This window comes from Hemiscyllium ocellatum, chromosome 20 (genome assembly GCF_020745735.1).
Source record: "Hemiscyllium ocellatum isolate sHemOce1 chromosome 20, sHemOce1.pat.X.cur, whole genome shotgun sequence".
Classification (NCBI taxonomy): domain Eukaryota; kingdom Metazoa; phylum Chordata; class Chondrichthyes; order Orectolobiformes; family Hemiscylliidae; genus Hemiscyllium; species Hemiscyllium ocellatum.
Window position 1 is genome coordinate 36,110,290 of NC_083420.1, and position 15,147 is coordinate 36,125,436.

Below are 15,147 nucleotides of genomic sequence, written 5' to 3' on the forward strand. Positions count from 1 at the left end.
ACCTCACTATTGCCACAATGAATCAGACCATAAATTGGAGGAACACCTCATCTTCTGCCTGGGCAGCCTGCAACCTGGATATTGAGTTCAACATTGAGTTTTCCAATTTCAAATAACCTTCCCACCATCCCCGACTCCCTTTTCAGTCTCTCCTCTTCCTTTCCATTCCACCTACCGACCTTTCCTTCCAGCTGCCAATTGGATCCATTTTTTCCATCGACCAAAAGGTCATACCATCTACCTGTGCTCACCTATCACTACCTCACTACTCAGCCCCTAACCCCACCCAAATGTCCCCCCACTCACCCCCACCCCCACCACTAGTATCACTCCTTTATCTGCAGCTCCCCTTACACCCACCCCCCAGTCCTGAAGGGTTACACCCGAGACAATGACTTCTCCACTTCCTGATGCGGCCTGGCTTGCTGTGTTCTTCTAGCCTCCTGCTTGTCTATTACAAACTATACACATTGGTACAGAGGAACTTTGACTATCTGAATACCAATTATCCGAAAATCTGATTATCCGAAGGAGATCTCGTGGTCCCAATAGAATCATTACATCAAAGACGTGTTTCCAACAGTGAATGTGTCTTTTGTTTACAGTAATTAAATAGGCACTGTCTCCAAATGACTGACCTCCCTCTCTCTCCTCACACTTTCCCTGGAGTTCTACAGAGGGATGTACTCTAAACCTCCCCCCCCCCCCCCCCCCCCCCAGATAATCTCTCCAACATTGTCCTGTACAGGGCAAAAGTTGAGGTAAAGGTGTGTGTGTGTGGCTGTATGTGCTACTTGGAGATTTACCTCACAAAGTCAGCAACAGCAGCAACAGTCTTGTTGTTGTACAATCTGGCTGCCCCAAAGAGGGGGGGGGGGGGGGATTTTTGTGGGTGGGCGGTGGGGGCCAGTGTTGGAGGGTGCGGGGTGTGGGCCGGTATTGGACGTGGATAGGAGGGGAGCAGTGGTAGACGGGGTTGGGGGGCCAGGGAGTGGAGTTGGATGGAGTTGGGGGACCAGGGGGGCAGAGTTGGGGGCGGGGGCTCGCACGCTGTGTGTTGCTGCAGTCTCCTGAATGGGGAGCAGACTTTAAAAACTCCAAGCCCCAGAGGAAAGGTATTTAATCAATTAACTGAATAGTCGATTATCCGAACGAAATAGTGCCTGCCCATCTCATTCGGATAAACAAGGTTCCCCTGTTCATTACAGTATAGACTCTACTGCTCCCGTCCAATCCTCCCTATTTTATATACTTGCTGAGATCAAAATTAGGCAAATATATTTCATGCCTCAGCTTTTTTTCCACAAGATTTCAAACAAAACTAATGAGGATTAATAGTCATTTTACAATGAGTCTAAGCATGAAGGTTGCCAAAACCTCCCCTGTCACTATTATGCATAAAGCCCCATTCCCCTGTTTACAATCTCCCCACTATTGTTTTTTGGCAGGAAAAACAGTCAGTGATCCAAAATATGGGCCTTACCAGTGAAATGGCACTGATCTGAATGAGCAAGTTTGACCCCTCCAGGTCACCGTACTGCAGTTGATAAGGCAGGTATGGGCTGTGGATTGCTGCAACCAGTTCTGTAACTTTCACCAAATTGGTCTCACCTGTGAATCAATGAAAATTAACAATTGTATAAAAACTTGCTGCAATTTTCCAATTTCCCAGACTTGGAATGTACAGATTCAGATAAATTTGAGGGATTAAGCATTTAAAGTCTTTGTCTAGAGTTTTGGACAAGGTAGTTCAAAAAATTAAAACTAATACTGAAGTAAATAGATGAGAATGCTTGGTTCTCATGCCTGGAATGTCATGGTCCAAAAAAGATAAATGAGAACAAAGACTATTTGAACTTTTTTTGTTACCATATTGCTAGGAAAGCATATAATGAGTAGTAAACAGGCTTTGGAGATGCTGGAATTAATAAACAGAAAGTAATTTAAGATTAAAAATGTCTCAAGTAAAGGTTGGAGAGTGTCTACCAATATAATATACATGAATTCCAGAAGGCATTTAGAAGAATTCCTCAGGAACAACTGTTAGCTAATGTTGAAATTCACAGAATTGAAGGCAAGTTACTGAATTGCTAAGAAAACTAACTGAAACACAGAAAACAGAGAGAAGGGATAATGTGCAGGTTCTTGAATTAGCAAAATGTGCTATTATAGAATATGGCAGCGCATATCAGGAAACTGTCAACTGTGAGACAGTGGATCATAGCCATGACCACTGGAAGCTGATTGTTTGGAATGGCATTGGAAGAGCCAAGCACAATGATGTGTTACAACCTTAACTATTAACCACATTAATTAATAACGTATTGGATGAAGAGATAGAAAACCATATCTCCACATTTACTAATGTCACAATGACAACCAATTTTGTAAAGCAGTGCAGAAGAAGTCACAACATCTGAGGTAGTGATGGATTTTGTAAAATGACAAACAATGGCAAACAGAGTTCAATGTAAACAAATACACTGTTATCCACTTTGAACCTATAAAGGAAAAAACAGGGGACCTTTTAAATGGTGTAAAGTTAGAAACAGTGGACATACAAAGTGATTTGGCGTCCAAGTACCCGAATCATTTAGACATCTAAAACAGATGCAATTAAGAAAGTAATTAATAGGCTAATGGAATGCTGGCTTAAGTATCAAAGAGAACCAGATGAAAACAATGAATAGAAGTTATGCTTCAGGTAGAAAGAAATCCCTGATTGGATCACATGTGGAATACCATAAATAGCTCAAAGCACCATGTCTTAGAAGAATATCATGGTCATGGAGGTTGTGTCATGTAGATTTAGAACAATAATAGTCAGACTCCAAACATTACATTTCAGGGAGAGATTCAACAAATTAGGGTTGCCTTTCCTGGAATGAGAAAGAAAAGGGATGATTTGATCAAAGATTTTAAGGTATGAAGGACACAGAGAAAATCTTTCTGCTGTTTAGGTCATCTAGGACCATATTTTTGTGATTGGGATCAAATCCAGGATAACAATGTCTCACCATTATGAACATATTCTAATTTGTCTTTCTCGGATCCTAAACAAATTACAATATCATTTCCCACAATAAATTCTTTCTCCCCTAGTGCTGTCCATTCATTTGTCTATCTACATGCCTTTGTAACTTGTTTAACCAATCCACTAATTTTCTGTCCCATTTTTCTATTAATTTCCTGGTTGTTGGCATCACTGGCAAAGTCAACATTTATTACCCATTCCTAACTAACATTGAGATAACAGAGAAATAACTTCTTGAATATAGATGAGTGCTTACTGGAGCTTAAGAGTCAGTCATATTGGTGTGGGTCTGGAGTCACAGATAGCTCAGACTGGCCAAGGACATCAAATTTCCATTCCAAAAGGGCATCAATAAATCATTCAGGGCTTTTCTCTTAATTTGAAAGATTTTTGGTCCCGATTACTGCTATAAATCTTTAATGAATTAATTGAATTAATCCTTCTTTTGCCAAGGTGGAAACTGAACTTGTTTCAGTATCATTAGTCTATTCATCTGGATCACTAGACCCGTAATATAGCCAATATGCTAGGGTAAGCCAAAATTTAATATTGTTTACAAACTTGGATATGCAAACCTTGTTGATCAAAGTGAGTGGAAAAGTTGAAGCCCCAATACGAACTCTTGGGGAACATGAGTCGTTATATCCAGTGCACTTGAAAGTTGAAACTGCACCTCAACAATCTGAACTGGTCCAAAGGTTCTGCAGAAAATCTGAAGATACTCTGCACAGACATCTTACACAAGCTGTTTGGAACAAGATCCCATTGAAGCAAGCACTCGAAGCAGTTCGCCATGTGACCAGCTTTGGGATTAAGAAATAGGAGGATGAATCCACCAGGCAAAAGTGGGTACTGCAAATGTTAGAGATTAGAGTCAAGATTAGAATGGTGCTGGAAAAGCACAGCAAGTGAGGCAGCATCTGAAGAGGAGGAAAACTGATGTTTTGGGCAAAAGCACTTCATCAAGAATCAGGATAAATCCACCAGTCCAGGGAGCTACTAAGGGAGCTGTGATCAAAGTGACAGCAAGTTAGAAACACGGCCATGAACAACCTATAGCTTGTCTTCCAGGAGCTTCGCCATACTCTGGGAGCAGGACACTGAGGTGAATTTACTCCAAGATATCAAAGTGAGGTCAATCTACCATGAAGAGATAGGTTTACTGTTTCTCCTGTTCCTAAGAGATTTATTCAATGCATTATTCCATGTGAATATCCTCCCTTACCGCTGCAATTCCTGTGGGATGCCAAGTTCAGTATGCCAACATACCTAGGTGTGGGAGCATAGCTGCCTCCAGGCCCTTAGCAAAGTGAATAGTACTGTCATGGAGATCCAGCAGCATGCTAAGCTTGTCCTCCTGGCTCGCTCTCTCCATTGCTGTGCTGAGGCAGACAGGGATTGACGGAACAATAGCTCCCAGGGTCTGGATCTGCAGCACGGTAACAATCTCACAGGGGTTCCTGAAGACCTGTACAACAAAAGTATTCTTTTACACATAGATTTTTAGGTCTCAAAGTAAAGTACAAGAAAAAAGGTTAGAGCACATTTCATAAAGAATCATAACATTACAAAGGTAAGGAAAGATTTCATTAACTTTTGTCTTTCCCTATTGTGAAAATGGTGAAAATATGGTCTGGACCATAAATCCTCATCCTTCATCCAGTAAATTCCATACAAAAGCAAAAGCTGCATTATTTAATGTATGGGAACAATTACTGAGTATTTGTAGGGCAGAAACTGGCCATTTTGTCCAAAAATATCTATGATGGTATTTCTGCTTCACTCAAGAATCTTCCTATCCCTCTTCATTTCACCCCATCAGCAAAGCTTGTGCTCCTTTCAATTTTGTGTATTTTTGGAGCTTATCCTTAACCTTATCAATACTATGAACCTCAAATACTCAATGCAATCAGGAATGTATTCAGGGAACCAAGCTTACTCTATTTATATGTAAAACTTTAGAAGGCAGCAATAGCTCCATGGATTGTTCTCCAAGTCACAAGGTACTGGGTTCAGGGAGCACCTACAAATCTGGTGGATTACTGTACTGTTGACAATGCTTACTTTTTGGATGAGATGTTAAAATAAGACCCCACCTACCTTACTGAAAAACAACAAGGAAGGTAACTCTGATATTCTGATCAATATCCAACTAACATCACATTATAAAAATGACTTTTTGAAACTGTACAGCAATTTGAGACATGAGGTGATAAAAATGATACAAAGTGGATACATTTTTTAAATGGTCAGTACCTAAATCGGTGTTCCTCAAATTTCTTTTCAAGTACTGTTGAACAACAAATTTCCACTTATTGAAGAGTTAAAAACTTCAGCTTTTATTTTCTCCTTTTAATCACGTTCTAGGAACTGATTATTTTCAATTTTGCCTCTGGGAACATTGTTTCAGCAGCTTTTGGTTGTTCATTTGTTTCGGAAAGCTTTTTAAAAAAATGCACCAACATCATTTAAAAATAAAGTTTCTTAATTGCAAAGAGCTATGTTTTTCTTCATGTTTATAATATGTTCCTGTATTTTTCCATGTGCGTGACACAGCTCCATTGACATGAATAATCCAAATCACATATAAGGATGTCGAAATTACTGCTGACATTTTGAATGGATTAATTTGATAATTTGATGAAGGAATGACAAAAATACAATTGATGAAGCCATTTAATATTTCCTTGTCACTAGCTTAATTAGACAGTGAGATTTTATTGGCCACTGATGGCAAAACCAGTTTGAATTGAGTGGGAAGCAATAAAATTCCTCCTTATCAGAGTCCCTTCTCCAGACTATTTATCAGTGGTGGAAAGGCAGTGGCTTGACTTATCTCTGACCAGAGGCAAATGGCAAATATAACCAAGTCAAGGCCCAATTAAGGCCCATCTACTGAGCAGCTAGCATTTTGCCAGCAGTGAAGTGGGTCTCACCATGGTCGGTGGCCACTAGCTCTCAAGAGGCAGCCCTGCAGCAGTTTTCTGAGATGGGAAGTAATGTTGCATGAGGGTCTATGGTCCAATGAGAGGCTCCCAGCAAGAGAAGTCACTCCACAGCCCCAATGGTACTACCAGAGGGCTCAACATCTGATCATCAGAACATGCCTCCCCAGATCTGCCAAATGTTCCACCTTATTGTTTTCCTTCACCCTCAGCAGTGAACATAAGAACATGGAGCAGGAGTAGGTTATCCAGCCCTTTGAGCCTGCTCTGACATTCAATAAGATCATGGCTAAACTTTTTGCAGACTCAAAACCACTTAACTGCGCTCTCACTGTAGCCCTTAATTCCTTTATTTTTCAAAACAAAACCTACTTTACCTTTAAAAACGTTTACTGAAATTGCATCAACTATTTCCCTGAGCAAGGAATTCCACAGATTAACAACACTCTGGGTGAAGACATTCCTTCTCAATTCAGTGGCCATCTCTTGCTCTCTGTAGCTTATCAAGAATATAGAACTAACTGCTGGTGCTCTGATTAGGCAGGCAATGTGGTGAGCTCATTCTTCTGAACTGAATGGTGAGCCTGGCCAAGTAAGAGGCTCACACTGGAAAGATTACCACTATGCAGGCTCAAGAACACATACAGTCCTGATTTTGGGACTTTGTCCTTTCTGAGAAAATCTCAGTCATTATTGCTCAATTGTGAGACTGTGCATAATACTCTGCTTTCATGCACTAAAAAAAAATCAACATGATTGGAAATGCAATGGTCTCCGACTCAATGATTCTCCACTGCAAAGAATTCCAGGTTTTAATATAACATTTCTCCTAAACTCTTCCTTCACTCTAGATAATAATATTAAACCGAAGACTTATGATTGATTAATGGAAGTAGGTCTCCCTACTGACTCTACCAACACTCTGTAGAACTTCAACACCTCATTAAATTTCCATTAGCCTCCTTCTGCTCAAATGAAAGTTGTTTTTACAAGTTGTACCTGCTATCACCTTAGAATTAAAGATTACTACAATACAGAAAGAGGCCTGTCTAATGTTTTTGTCCCCTAATTTTAAAGTCCCCAAATGCTACTGATCTAATAGCTTTATCTCCCCATATTCTCATTTTCAGAGATTTATGTTATCATCTAGTAAGATCTGGCAGAGATGCTCAAGACCAAATGCAACTAGGAAACAATGAAGGGAGAATTGGATGAGAACTTGACTGGTTGTATATAGGAAACAAGTTATCACTGTGACTGGGGTATTATGATGTGCAAGTTGAAATAAAACTCTTGACTAAAAAGTACATGCTTGGACACAGTCATAAAATCTTTAACCTCCAGTGTTTAACTTTCTGCATTGGAATCCTTACATCTTTCCAGTTATAATCCGCCTTCAGTATCTTTCCATTGAACAGATGCTTTCATTTTTGATACTACTTATTTCACATTAAATTGTACCTGTTTCCTTAGTCTGCTAACTAATGTCTTCTTTTAGCCTTTCGCAACACTCTTCACTTCTGCCAACTAGCCTCTTATGAAAGGTTTTATCAAAGGCCTTCTTAAACATCAATACACAGCACACCAAGGACATTCTCTTTATCTATTTAATCAATTAATTTTACAAACAAAAACTCTATTCAATTTGTCAAAAGCTTTGAGGATTGACAAAGCCTTACTATAAATCCAAAGTCCTTTTTATTTCTGTACGCGCATGCTGATTCACCTTACCCACTTTATGATTGCGCCTTTGTTCCTCTCCACTAACTTGCTGCGACTTCCACCTTTATTAAAATTCCTTTTCGGAACATTAGCAGCATTGACAAAGGATGACAATTATTGCCCATCCCTAGTAACCCTGGGAAGAGACAGTGAGCCTATTTGAATTGATGGTAGTGATTTCATAGAAATTCCAGATCATTCCAGAGAGTGATTCAGTGTGGGACATGGAGTCAGCCATAGGCCCTGACCATCTATCAATGGCACTTTTACTCCCTGAAAGAACTTTTGTGATCCAGATGGATCTTTCTGAAGTATTAACCAACACTGTTGTTGAGCCCAGGTTTTTATTTACAGCTCTTCTAAAGTCTGAATGTATAACAGAATTAATATCTGGATTCTTAATCTAACTTCAGATTCAATACACCAACTTACATCTAATCAGAGTTCAAATCCTCATCCGCCCACTCACACTGGGGTATGTGACAATGGAAAGGTGCTTTAGATTGTACTTTTGGCCTTTTCTGTTTGATTCCAAATTTCTTTTTACTTGTAGTTTACAACATAAATCATCCCACGAGCTTTTCTCATGCTCACACATCTCTACGGACTTCTGTGTTAATAAACATTTTGAAACCTCAGGATGTTCCAAAGCTCTCTGCTGCCAACAATGCATTTCCAAAGTCTAGTCACTTTTGTAATGCAGAACACATAACAGCCAATTGAAAACAGTTAGGCCCACAAGAAGCAATATGACAATAACCAAATAATGCAGCCTTGTTGGGTGTTGGGTGAGGAATATTATACAAGACATTGAGGAAAGCTCTGCTCTGTTCAAAATTACCATTTATATCCATTTGAAGGGCCAAGGTTCAGAATCACAACCAGAAAACTGGAATTACGTGCTCATCATTGGAGTGGGATTGAACCTTCTGACTGGTTCTCTCTGATTTCTTATCCCAAGTCTACATCCAGGTAAAATTCTGGTGAAACACTTGATTTTCTATTAATATGAGCCTTCATTATGGCTGAACGCCCTAGATACGTTGCCTGCAGTAACGGAACATAACATGCGAGATCCGGAGAGATTTTACATGACATTTCACATTTATTGCTTTTCAGAAGTAATGTCTTAACGTTTAATCTATTTACATAAAGCTATTCTTGGAAACTGATCAGAGATAAGGCAGAAAATTTAATTCGAGTGTAACAAGTTGTACTGGACTGGAGACTGCACCCTCAGGGAAACAATTAAAAGGAAAGCCAAGAATTTTCAAACACTTGTTGGGGCAAGGGGAAATATTTCCATTAAAGAGCATGAAATAAAACACCAAGGAGTGCAAGTTGACGCCTAAATTCAGAAATAAAATCTCAATTACAGGAAGCGTCATCCCCTTAGGCCCGCTCTCCAAACTGCTGAACCCAGCTGTCCAACAGACCGGTTTGTCCAGCTCTTCAATGCTATGTCTTCACAATTCCCCTTATATATATTTTATACACACCTAACTTAAAATGTAGTCACTGTGGTATATATAAACTTCTAGAAAGAGTTACAGGTTGAAGCCTGTCCATCCATTTTTTTTAAAAAAGGATAAATGATTGAAAGAAAGATGGATAAAGAAATATAAGGATACAAGCACATATGAGAAATAGGTCAATCCTATACTGGATAAAGATCACTGATCCTCATGTCTGGAATGATTGGGATTGATGGGGTGGCAACCTTATGGATTGATGGGGTGATGACTATGCATATTTCTTATTTTGTTCAATTATTATTGCGAGAGAGCACAAGACCAAATAGAGAAGAGTGGCATTCAGGCAATGCAAACAGAGCTCACATTTGCTCACAGTAGTCACTCTACAGATAGAATGGGAACTGTGGTCAATTTTTTCTTCACCCTCCAGCCCAAGTTTGAAGCAGATTTTCAGGATATAACCTTAACCTTGGTTGGTCAGCCAATTCAACATTGCTCCAGGATTGAAACAAGATTTTTTTGTGGTTATTTCACAGTTTAGCCCAGAAAGGGAAGGGTTTAGCCTAGAGCTAGGATAATCGGAACTCGGGGGTAGTCAGGATGGGTGTAGCCGTAGAGCTGGGCATACATGCCTACTCATCTCTGGCTGATTATCAATTCAGGGACTTTTAGAGTATAGGAAGGAGAATAAAGACAAGCAGTGAAATACTAAACAGATTCAAATTAAACAAATTCCACATACACATTCCAGTGATTAATGGAACTGTTATCTACATCTGTTCAGAAAGTAAATTGACAAGGTACTGTTCTTTTTACTGTTATGGGAACATAAAAACTGGCACATTGCGATACCTGCAGCCAACTGAGAAGCAATCTGTCTTTGTACAATTTCAATAAGCCTTCTGGAATTGCGATGCCCTCATGCACATGACTATAAACTTGCCCTGTCCTTCACAGTCTCAGAATCTCGTCTAGCTAGCACAACAGCACATGAAAACAATACTTATTCTACAGGAGCCACTGCTGACCTGGGGTTCACTTCAGATGCATAGTGAATTCCTCACCAGGTGCATTCCAACTTGAATACAGCCAAGTTTGGGAATTATGCAGTGAATTACCCACCTCTTAACTCCCCAAAACCTATCCAACATTTATGAGCCACAAGATAGTTTTGGGAATGCGACATCCTTAGGCAAATATATAAATAACCAAAGTTAGAAGAGATTGGATCTGTACAATTTTCAAGTTGAAAAGGATTTACCACGTGACTTCTTTGAACTGAAAAATCAAAAGTTAATGCAACAGTTCGCCTATTGTTCCAAAGAGTCACATGACTTTGAGGATGGCAGACAAACAAAGCTTTTAAAAGAGGTAACAGATTCAATTTTATTACTTTAATTGTTAGATAAACTAGTTTGGGAGAATGCTGAAAGTTGCCTATATACCTGTAGGGTGTCAGTTAAAGACTGTCAAAGGATCTCCCAGCCTTACCTTATCTGGGCCAAAGGTAAAGCCAGTTGCAGACTATCTGATTTTTATGGCCTATGAGCCTATTTTCCTAATCAACCAGTTCAAATATGTTAGTACACACCTATGGAACAGGTGGGACTTGAACATGGGCTTCCCAGTCCATGGGTTTGGGCACTAACATTACACTGCAAGAGGGCCCCTTAAGAGCCAATGAATGGGCAACTGCCTTGATCACATCACCTGTATTCTAGAAATACTTGAAAATAACATTCACTCCAGTGACTAAAGCTACTCCAGTGACTATAACTAATTGGCTCAGTTAAATAGAGGCCCCAGTCTTCCACTCATCTTTTTTCCACTCACGTAAAAGATTTCCTGGCACTAATTTGGAAAAGATTAGCTATGATGTGGAGGTGCCAGTTTTGGACTGGAGTGGATAAAGTTGGAAATCACATTACACCAGGTTGTAGTCCAATAGATTTATTTAAAATCACAAGCTCTTGGAGTGCTGCTCCTTCATCACCTGACAAAGGAGGAATGCTCTGAAAGCTTGTGATTTCAAATAAACCTGCTGGACTATAACCTGGTGTCATGTGACTTCCAACTTTGAAAAAGATTTGAGAGAACTCTACTTTGCAAAACTGTTGCAGAGCAACAATGTATCCACAAACATACTCCATTATTCTAACAAAGATGATCCAAGAAATTATTGTACAAGTAACCAATGACACCATGATTTCTTGGGAGATTTGTACTGCTTTGCTGTTGCCCTAGTCAAAACAGTAAGAACTCTTAGATATTACTGGTGGATTTGATGTTTACCTCTCAATCAACAAACAGCAAAACAGTTTATCTGGGTCATTTATCACATGCCATTTGTAGGGGCTTGCTTCATGTGTGTTCTTTTCATGTGCGAGCTGGAGGGGATTAGTTGGCTGTAAATTACAATTATTTTGTGGCTCTTATTGACGAGGGCATCACAGTTCCAAAAGGCCAAGTGAAACTGTATGTAAACTGTCTGTCACATTGCCTAAAGGATTAACTCCAATTTTCCCTGTAATGCTGTGTTGTTACACATGGCTAGTTTGTTTCAATGTGCAGCAAAAGATTATCCAGAAATCCAAAATTTAACACAAACCTATGGGTACCTTCAAGGCTACACACGGAAACATTTGTGTAGCTTAGTGGAAACATTGGTTACCACACTTTAAATATTCTTCACTGGCAAAAACTTGGAGAATAACCTCTACAAGAGTTGAGGAAGGTATTGTATAAATACAAGCTAGTTGATCAACAGAGAGATCTTGGTGTCCAGATACGATGAGCAGAGAGATCTCAGTGTCCAGGTATATAGATCCTTGAAAGTTGCCACCCAGGTTGATAAGATTGTCAAGAGGCATACGGTGTGTTCGCTTTTATTGGTAGAGGGATTGAATTGCGGAACCATGAGATCGTGCTGCAGCTGTACAAAACTCTGGTGTGGCCACATTTGGAGTACTGCATGCCCGCATATATTAGTCACTACATTATAGGAAGGATGTGGAAGCTTTGGGAAAGGTTCAAAGGAGATTTACTAGGATGCTGCCTGGTACGGAGGGAAGGTCTTATGAGGAAAGACTGAGGGACATGAGGCTGTTTTCATTAGAGAGAAGAAAGTTGAAAGGTGACTTAATTGAGATCTCTAAGATAATCAGAGGGTTAGATAGGTTGGACAGTGAGAGCCTTTTTCCTTGGATAGCGATTGCTGGCACAAGGGGACATAGCTTTAAATTGAGGGGTGATAGATATAGGACAGATGTCAGAGGTATTTTCTTTACTTAGAGAGCAGTAGAGACATGGAACGCACTGCCTGCAACAGTAGTAGACTCGCCAACTTTAAGGGCATTTAAATGGTCATTGGGGGAGATCCAAGATGGCGGCGACTCAGCAAGTCTGAGTTTACAGTGCTCTTCCCAAAACCTGGGTAAAGTGAGTTACTCACCCCCACCACACTTACCAAACCACCCAAAAAAATTTTCTAACCTTAATTAGCTGTTTACTATTATATTTAAGCAGTTTAATATCAAGTGGATAATGAGTAAACCAAAGGGATCCCGCAGCTCTCAGAAAACAAAGACCCCTCCCCCACCCTCCTCTCCTCCTCCGGCTGCAGCTGATGTAAAAACAGGCCTTGAAGAGATGATTGCCAGGCTGGAAACGACACTCGTCAATTTCATTGTAGAATCCAGACAGAGATGGAATGCATTCGAAGAAAAGTTACAAAAGCACAGCGAGGCTCTCGAGGAATTACAGGGCCGAGTGGAGGGGGCGGAGCTAAAGGCCACGCCCTCCGAGGCTGCAGCACAAACAGCTGCAGAACAGGTGCGAGCTCTGGAGCAGAGAGTCCGGGCCTTTGAAATCTACATGGATGACCTGGATAATAGAAATCGGAGAAAGAATATCCGTCTTCTGGGCCTCCCTGAACAAGAAGGGAAGGGACAGTTAGTAGTATTTCTGGAGCGATGGCTGCCCCAGCTTTTAAACCTGGGGGCTGAAACTGACCGGGTAAGGGTGGAGTGGGCCTACCGGGTCGCAGCACGCGGATCTGGCCCAAACCAGCGCCCACGCCCGGTCCTGTTCCGGCTGCAGAGTTATAGGGAGAGGCAGATACTCCTGGATGCCTCCAGAAATCTTGGAAAGGATCCTAAAGCTATGATCCATGAAGGATCCAAGATTATGTTATTTCAGGACTTCTCCCCGGCTTTGGCACGAAGGAGGAAGGGGTTTGATGAGGTGAAGAAATGTCTAAGGAACTTAAATATTCAATACACCTTACGCTACCCAGCGACGTTATGCTTTAACCACGAAGGATCCGAGTATAATTTTAGATCACCAGAAGAGGCTAAGGAACTTTTAGACTCGTTTAAATAAATCGTAAGAGACAATTTATGTTGGCTTGCCTCTTCCACACTCCGTGGGGAGAAATGGATACTTTACTCTACTTTACTTTTGCTTCTGGGAGCAGGGTTGTCTTCCCTTGCTATTTTATGTTATTATACTTAACTGTAATTTGTTGGAGTTGTAATTTTATAGTTATGTGTGTTTGTACGTGGCATTGATGCTATCAGATATACTCAGGTATGGGTGGGGAGGGGTGGGGCGCTCACTGTTAACTCTAGCTCGGTATTATATCTAAATCCTATTAAGGAGCGCCCGGGTCAAGGGTGGGACACTGTTTGGGAGAGGATATGGTGGACCTTTAGAAAGGAAGTAAGGCCCCCTGAGAACAAGGGGGAGGATCTCCATTCAAACATGTTTTATTTTTTTTTTGTTCTTATTGTTTGGAAATAGTTTCCTTTTTATTATACTGTTATGAGTGTATTGGAGAACATTTTCTCTTGTTTGAAGGATGTAAGTGACTCAACTATACACTCTGGATAATTGTGGATTAGATTAGTAGTTAACTGAGTTTCATTGTTTTTCTTTCTTCTTTAGTATCATTCCTTTGAATTTTGATGATTATATATTTAAGATCTATTTTTATATTAATGTTTGTGCTTGAAAGTTCTGTTTATTTTTGTAAATCTGTCAAAATATTAAATTTCTAATAAAAATATCTTTTAAAAAAAAAATGGTCATTGGATAGGCATGTGGATGAGAACGAAATAGTGTAAGTTAGATGGCGCTTCAGATTGGTTCCACAAGTCGGCACAACATCGAGGGCCGAAGGGCCTGTACTGCGCTGTAATGTTCTATGTTCTGTTTCGTTCTTTATATGATTAGAGCTCTTTATTTATTTGTAAGTTTGGATGTTACCTGACTAGTCCACTGTAGCTGTGAGTGCCATGTTGCCAAAAGAGTATCGTAGAATTCTGTTAGTTGGTGATTCAAACTGAGGTCACTTTGACACAGCTCCTGCCACACAGAGACCAACTGACTCTGCAAAACACAAAACACAAATTCAACTAAGTCAATAATATAAGGTCCAATAAGAAACAGCACAAATCCAACTCAAAGTCATTCTAGGCACAACTACAGCTTTTCCCCACGCCTTTACTAACTTTACCTTCCTGTGTCCTGCTCCAGCATATAGCTAGCATACAATCAATTTTATAACTTACGGAATGCATTGATATGAAAGATTCTGAATAGACTGGCATAGAGAGCAAGAATAGAGGAATCAATACTATCTCCCACTAGGCCTCAGTTCACCTCTCCTTCAGGTATCGTTACACAGGGCTTATCCCAGGACATGGGTCACACATCCAGGCAGGGAGCACAAACGACAAGCTTGCTGGCACACAGGGCTCACTCATTGCGAGATCCTGGCACATGGGGCTCACACTGGGACAGGAGGCACACACTTTAAAATGGGCTAGTGCACAGAGCCTCACATTGGGGCACAGGCTGGCTCATGGGGCCTGACTCATGAGTCTAAACTTTGTCCAACAGAAGGGGCTATGAGTGAAAGAGTGGAATCATATTCCAGGGTATATTTGGATGGAAGGTGACCAAAGAAGGA

The 15,147-nt window shown here is 40.4% G+C and overlaps 1 protein-coding gene across 1 annotated transcript in view; it reads right to left on the bottom strand.

Annotated features, from left to right (window-relative positions):
* Positions 1-15,147, bottom strand: part of cog7 (component of oligomeric golgi complex 7) — a 57,852-nt gene that overhangs the window by 20,937 nt on the left and 21,768 nt on the right. Inside the window, exons 7-9 of the mRNA XM_060840733.1 lie at positions 14,442-14,564; positions 4,304-4,502; positions 1,484-1,611 (exon numbers count right to left, since the gene is read on the bottom strand). Coding sequence (XP_060696716.1) covers positions 1,484-1,611; positions 4,304-4,502; positions 14,442-14,564 — 450 coding nt within the window. The remainder of the gene's footprint in view (positions 1-1,483; positions 1,612-4,303; positions 4,503-14,441; positions 14,565-15,147) is intronic.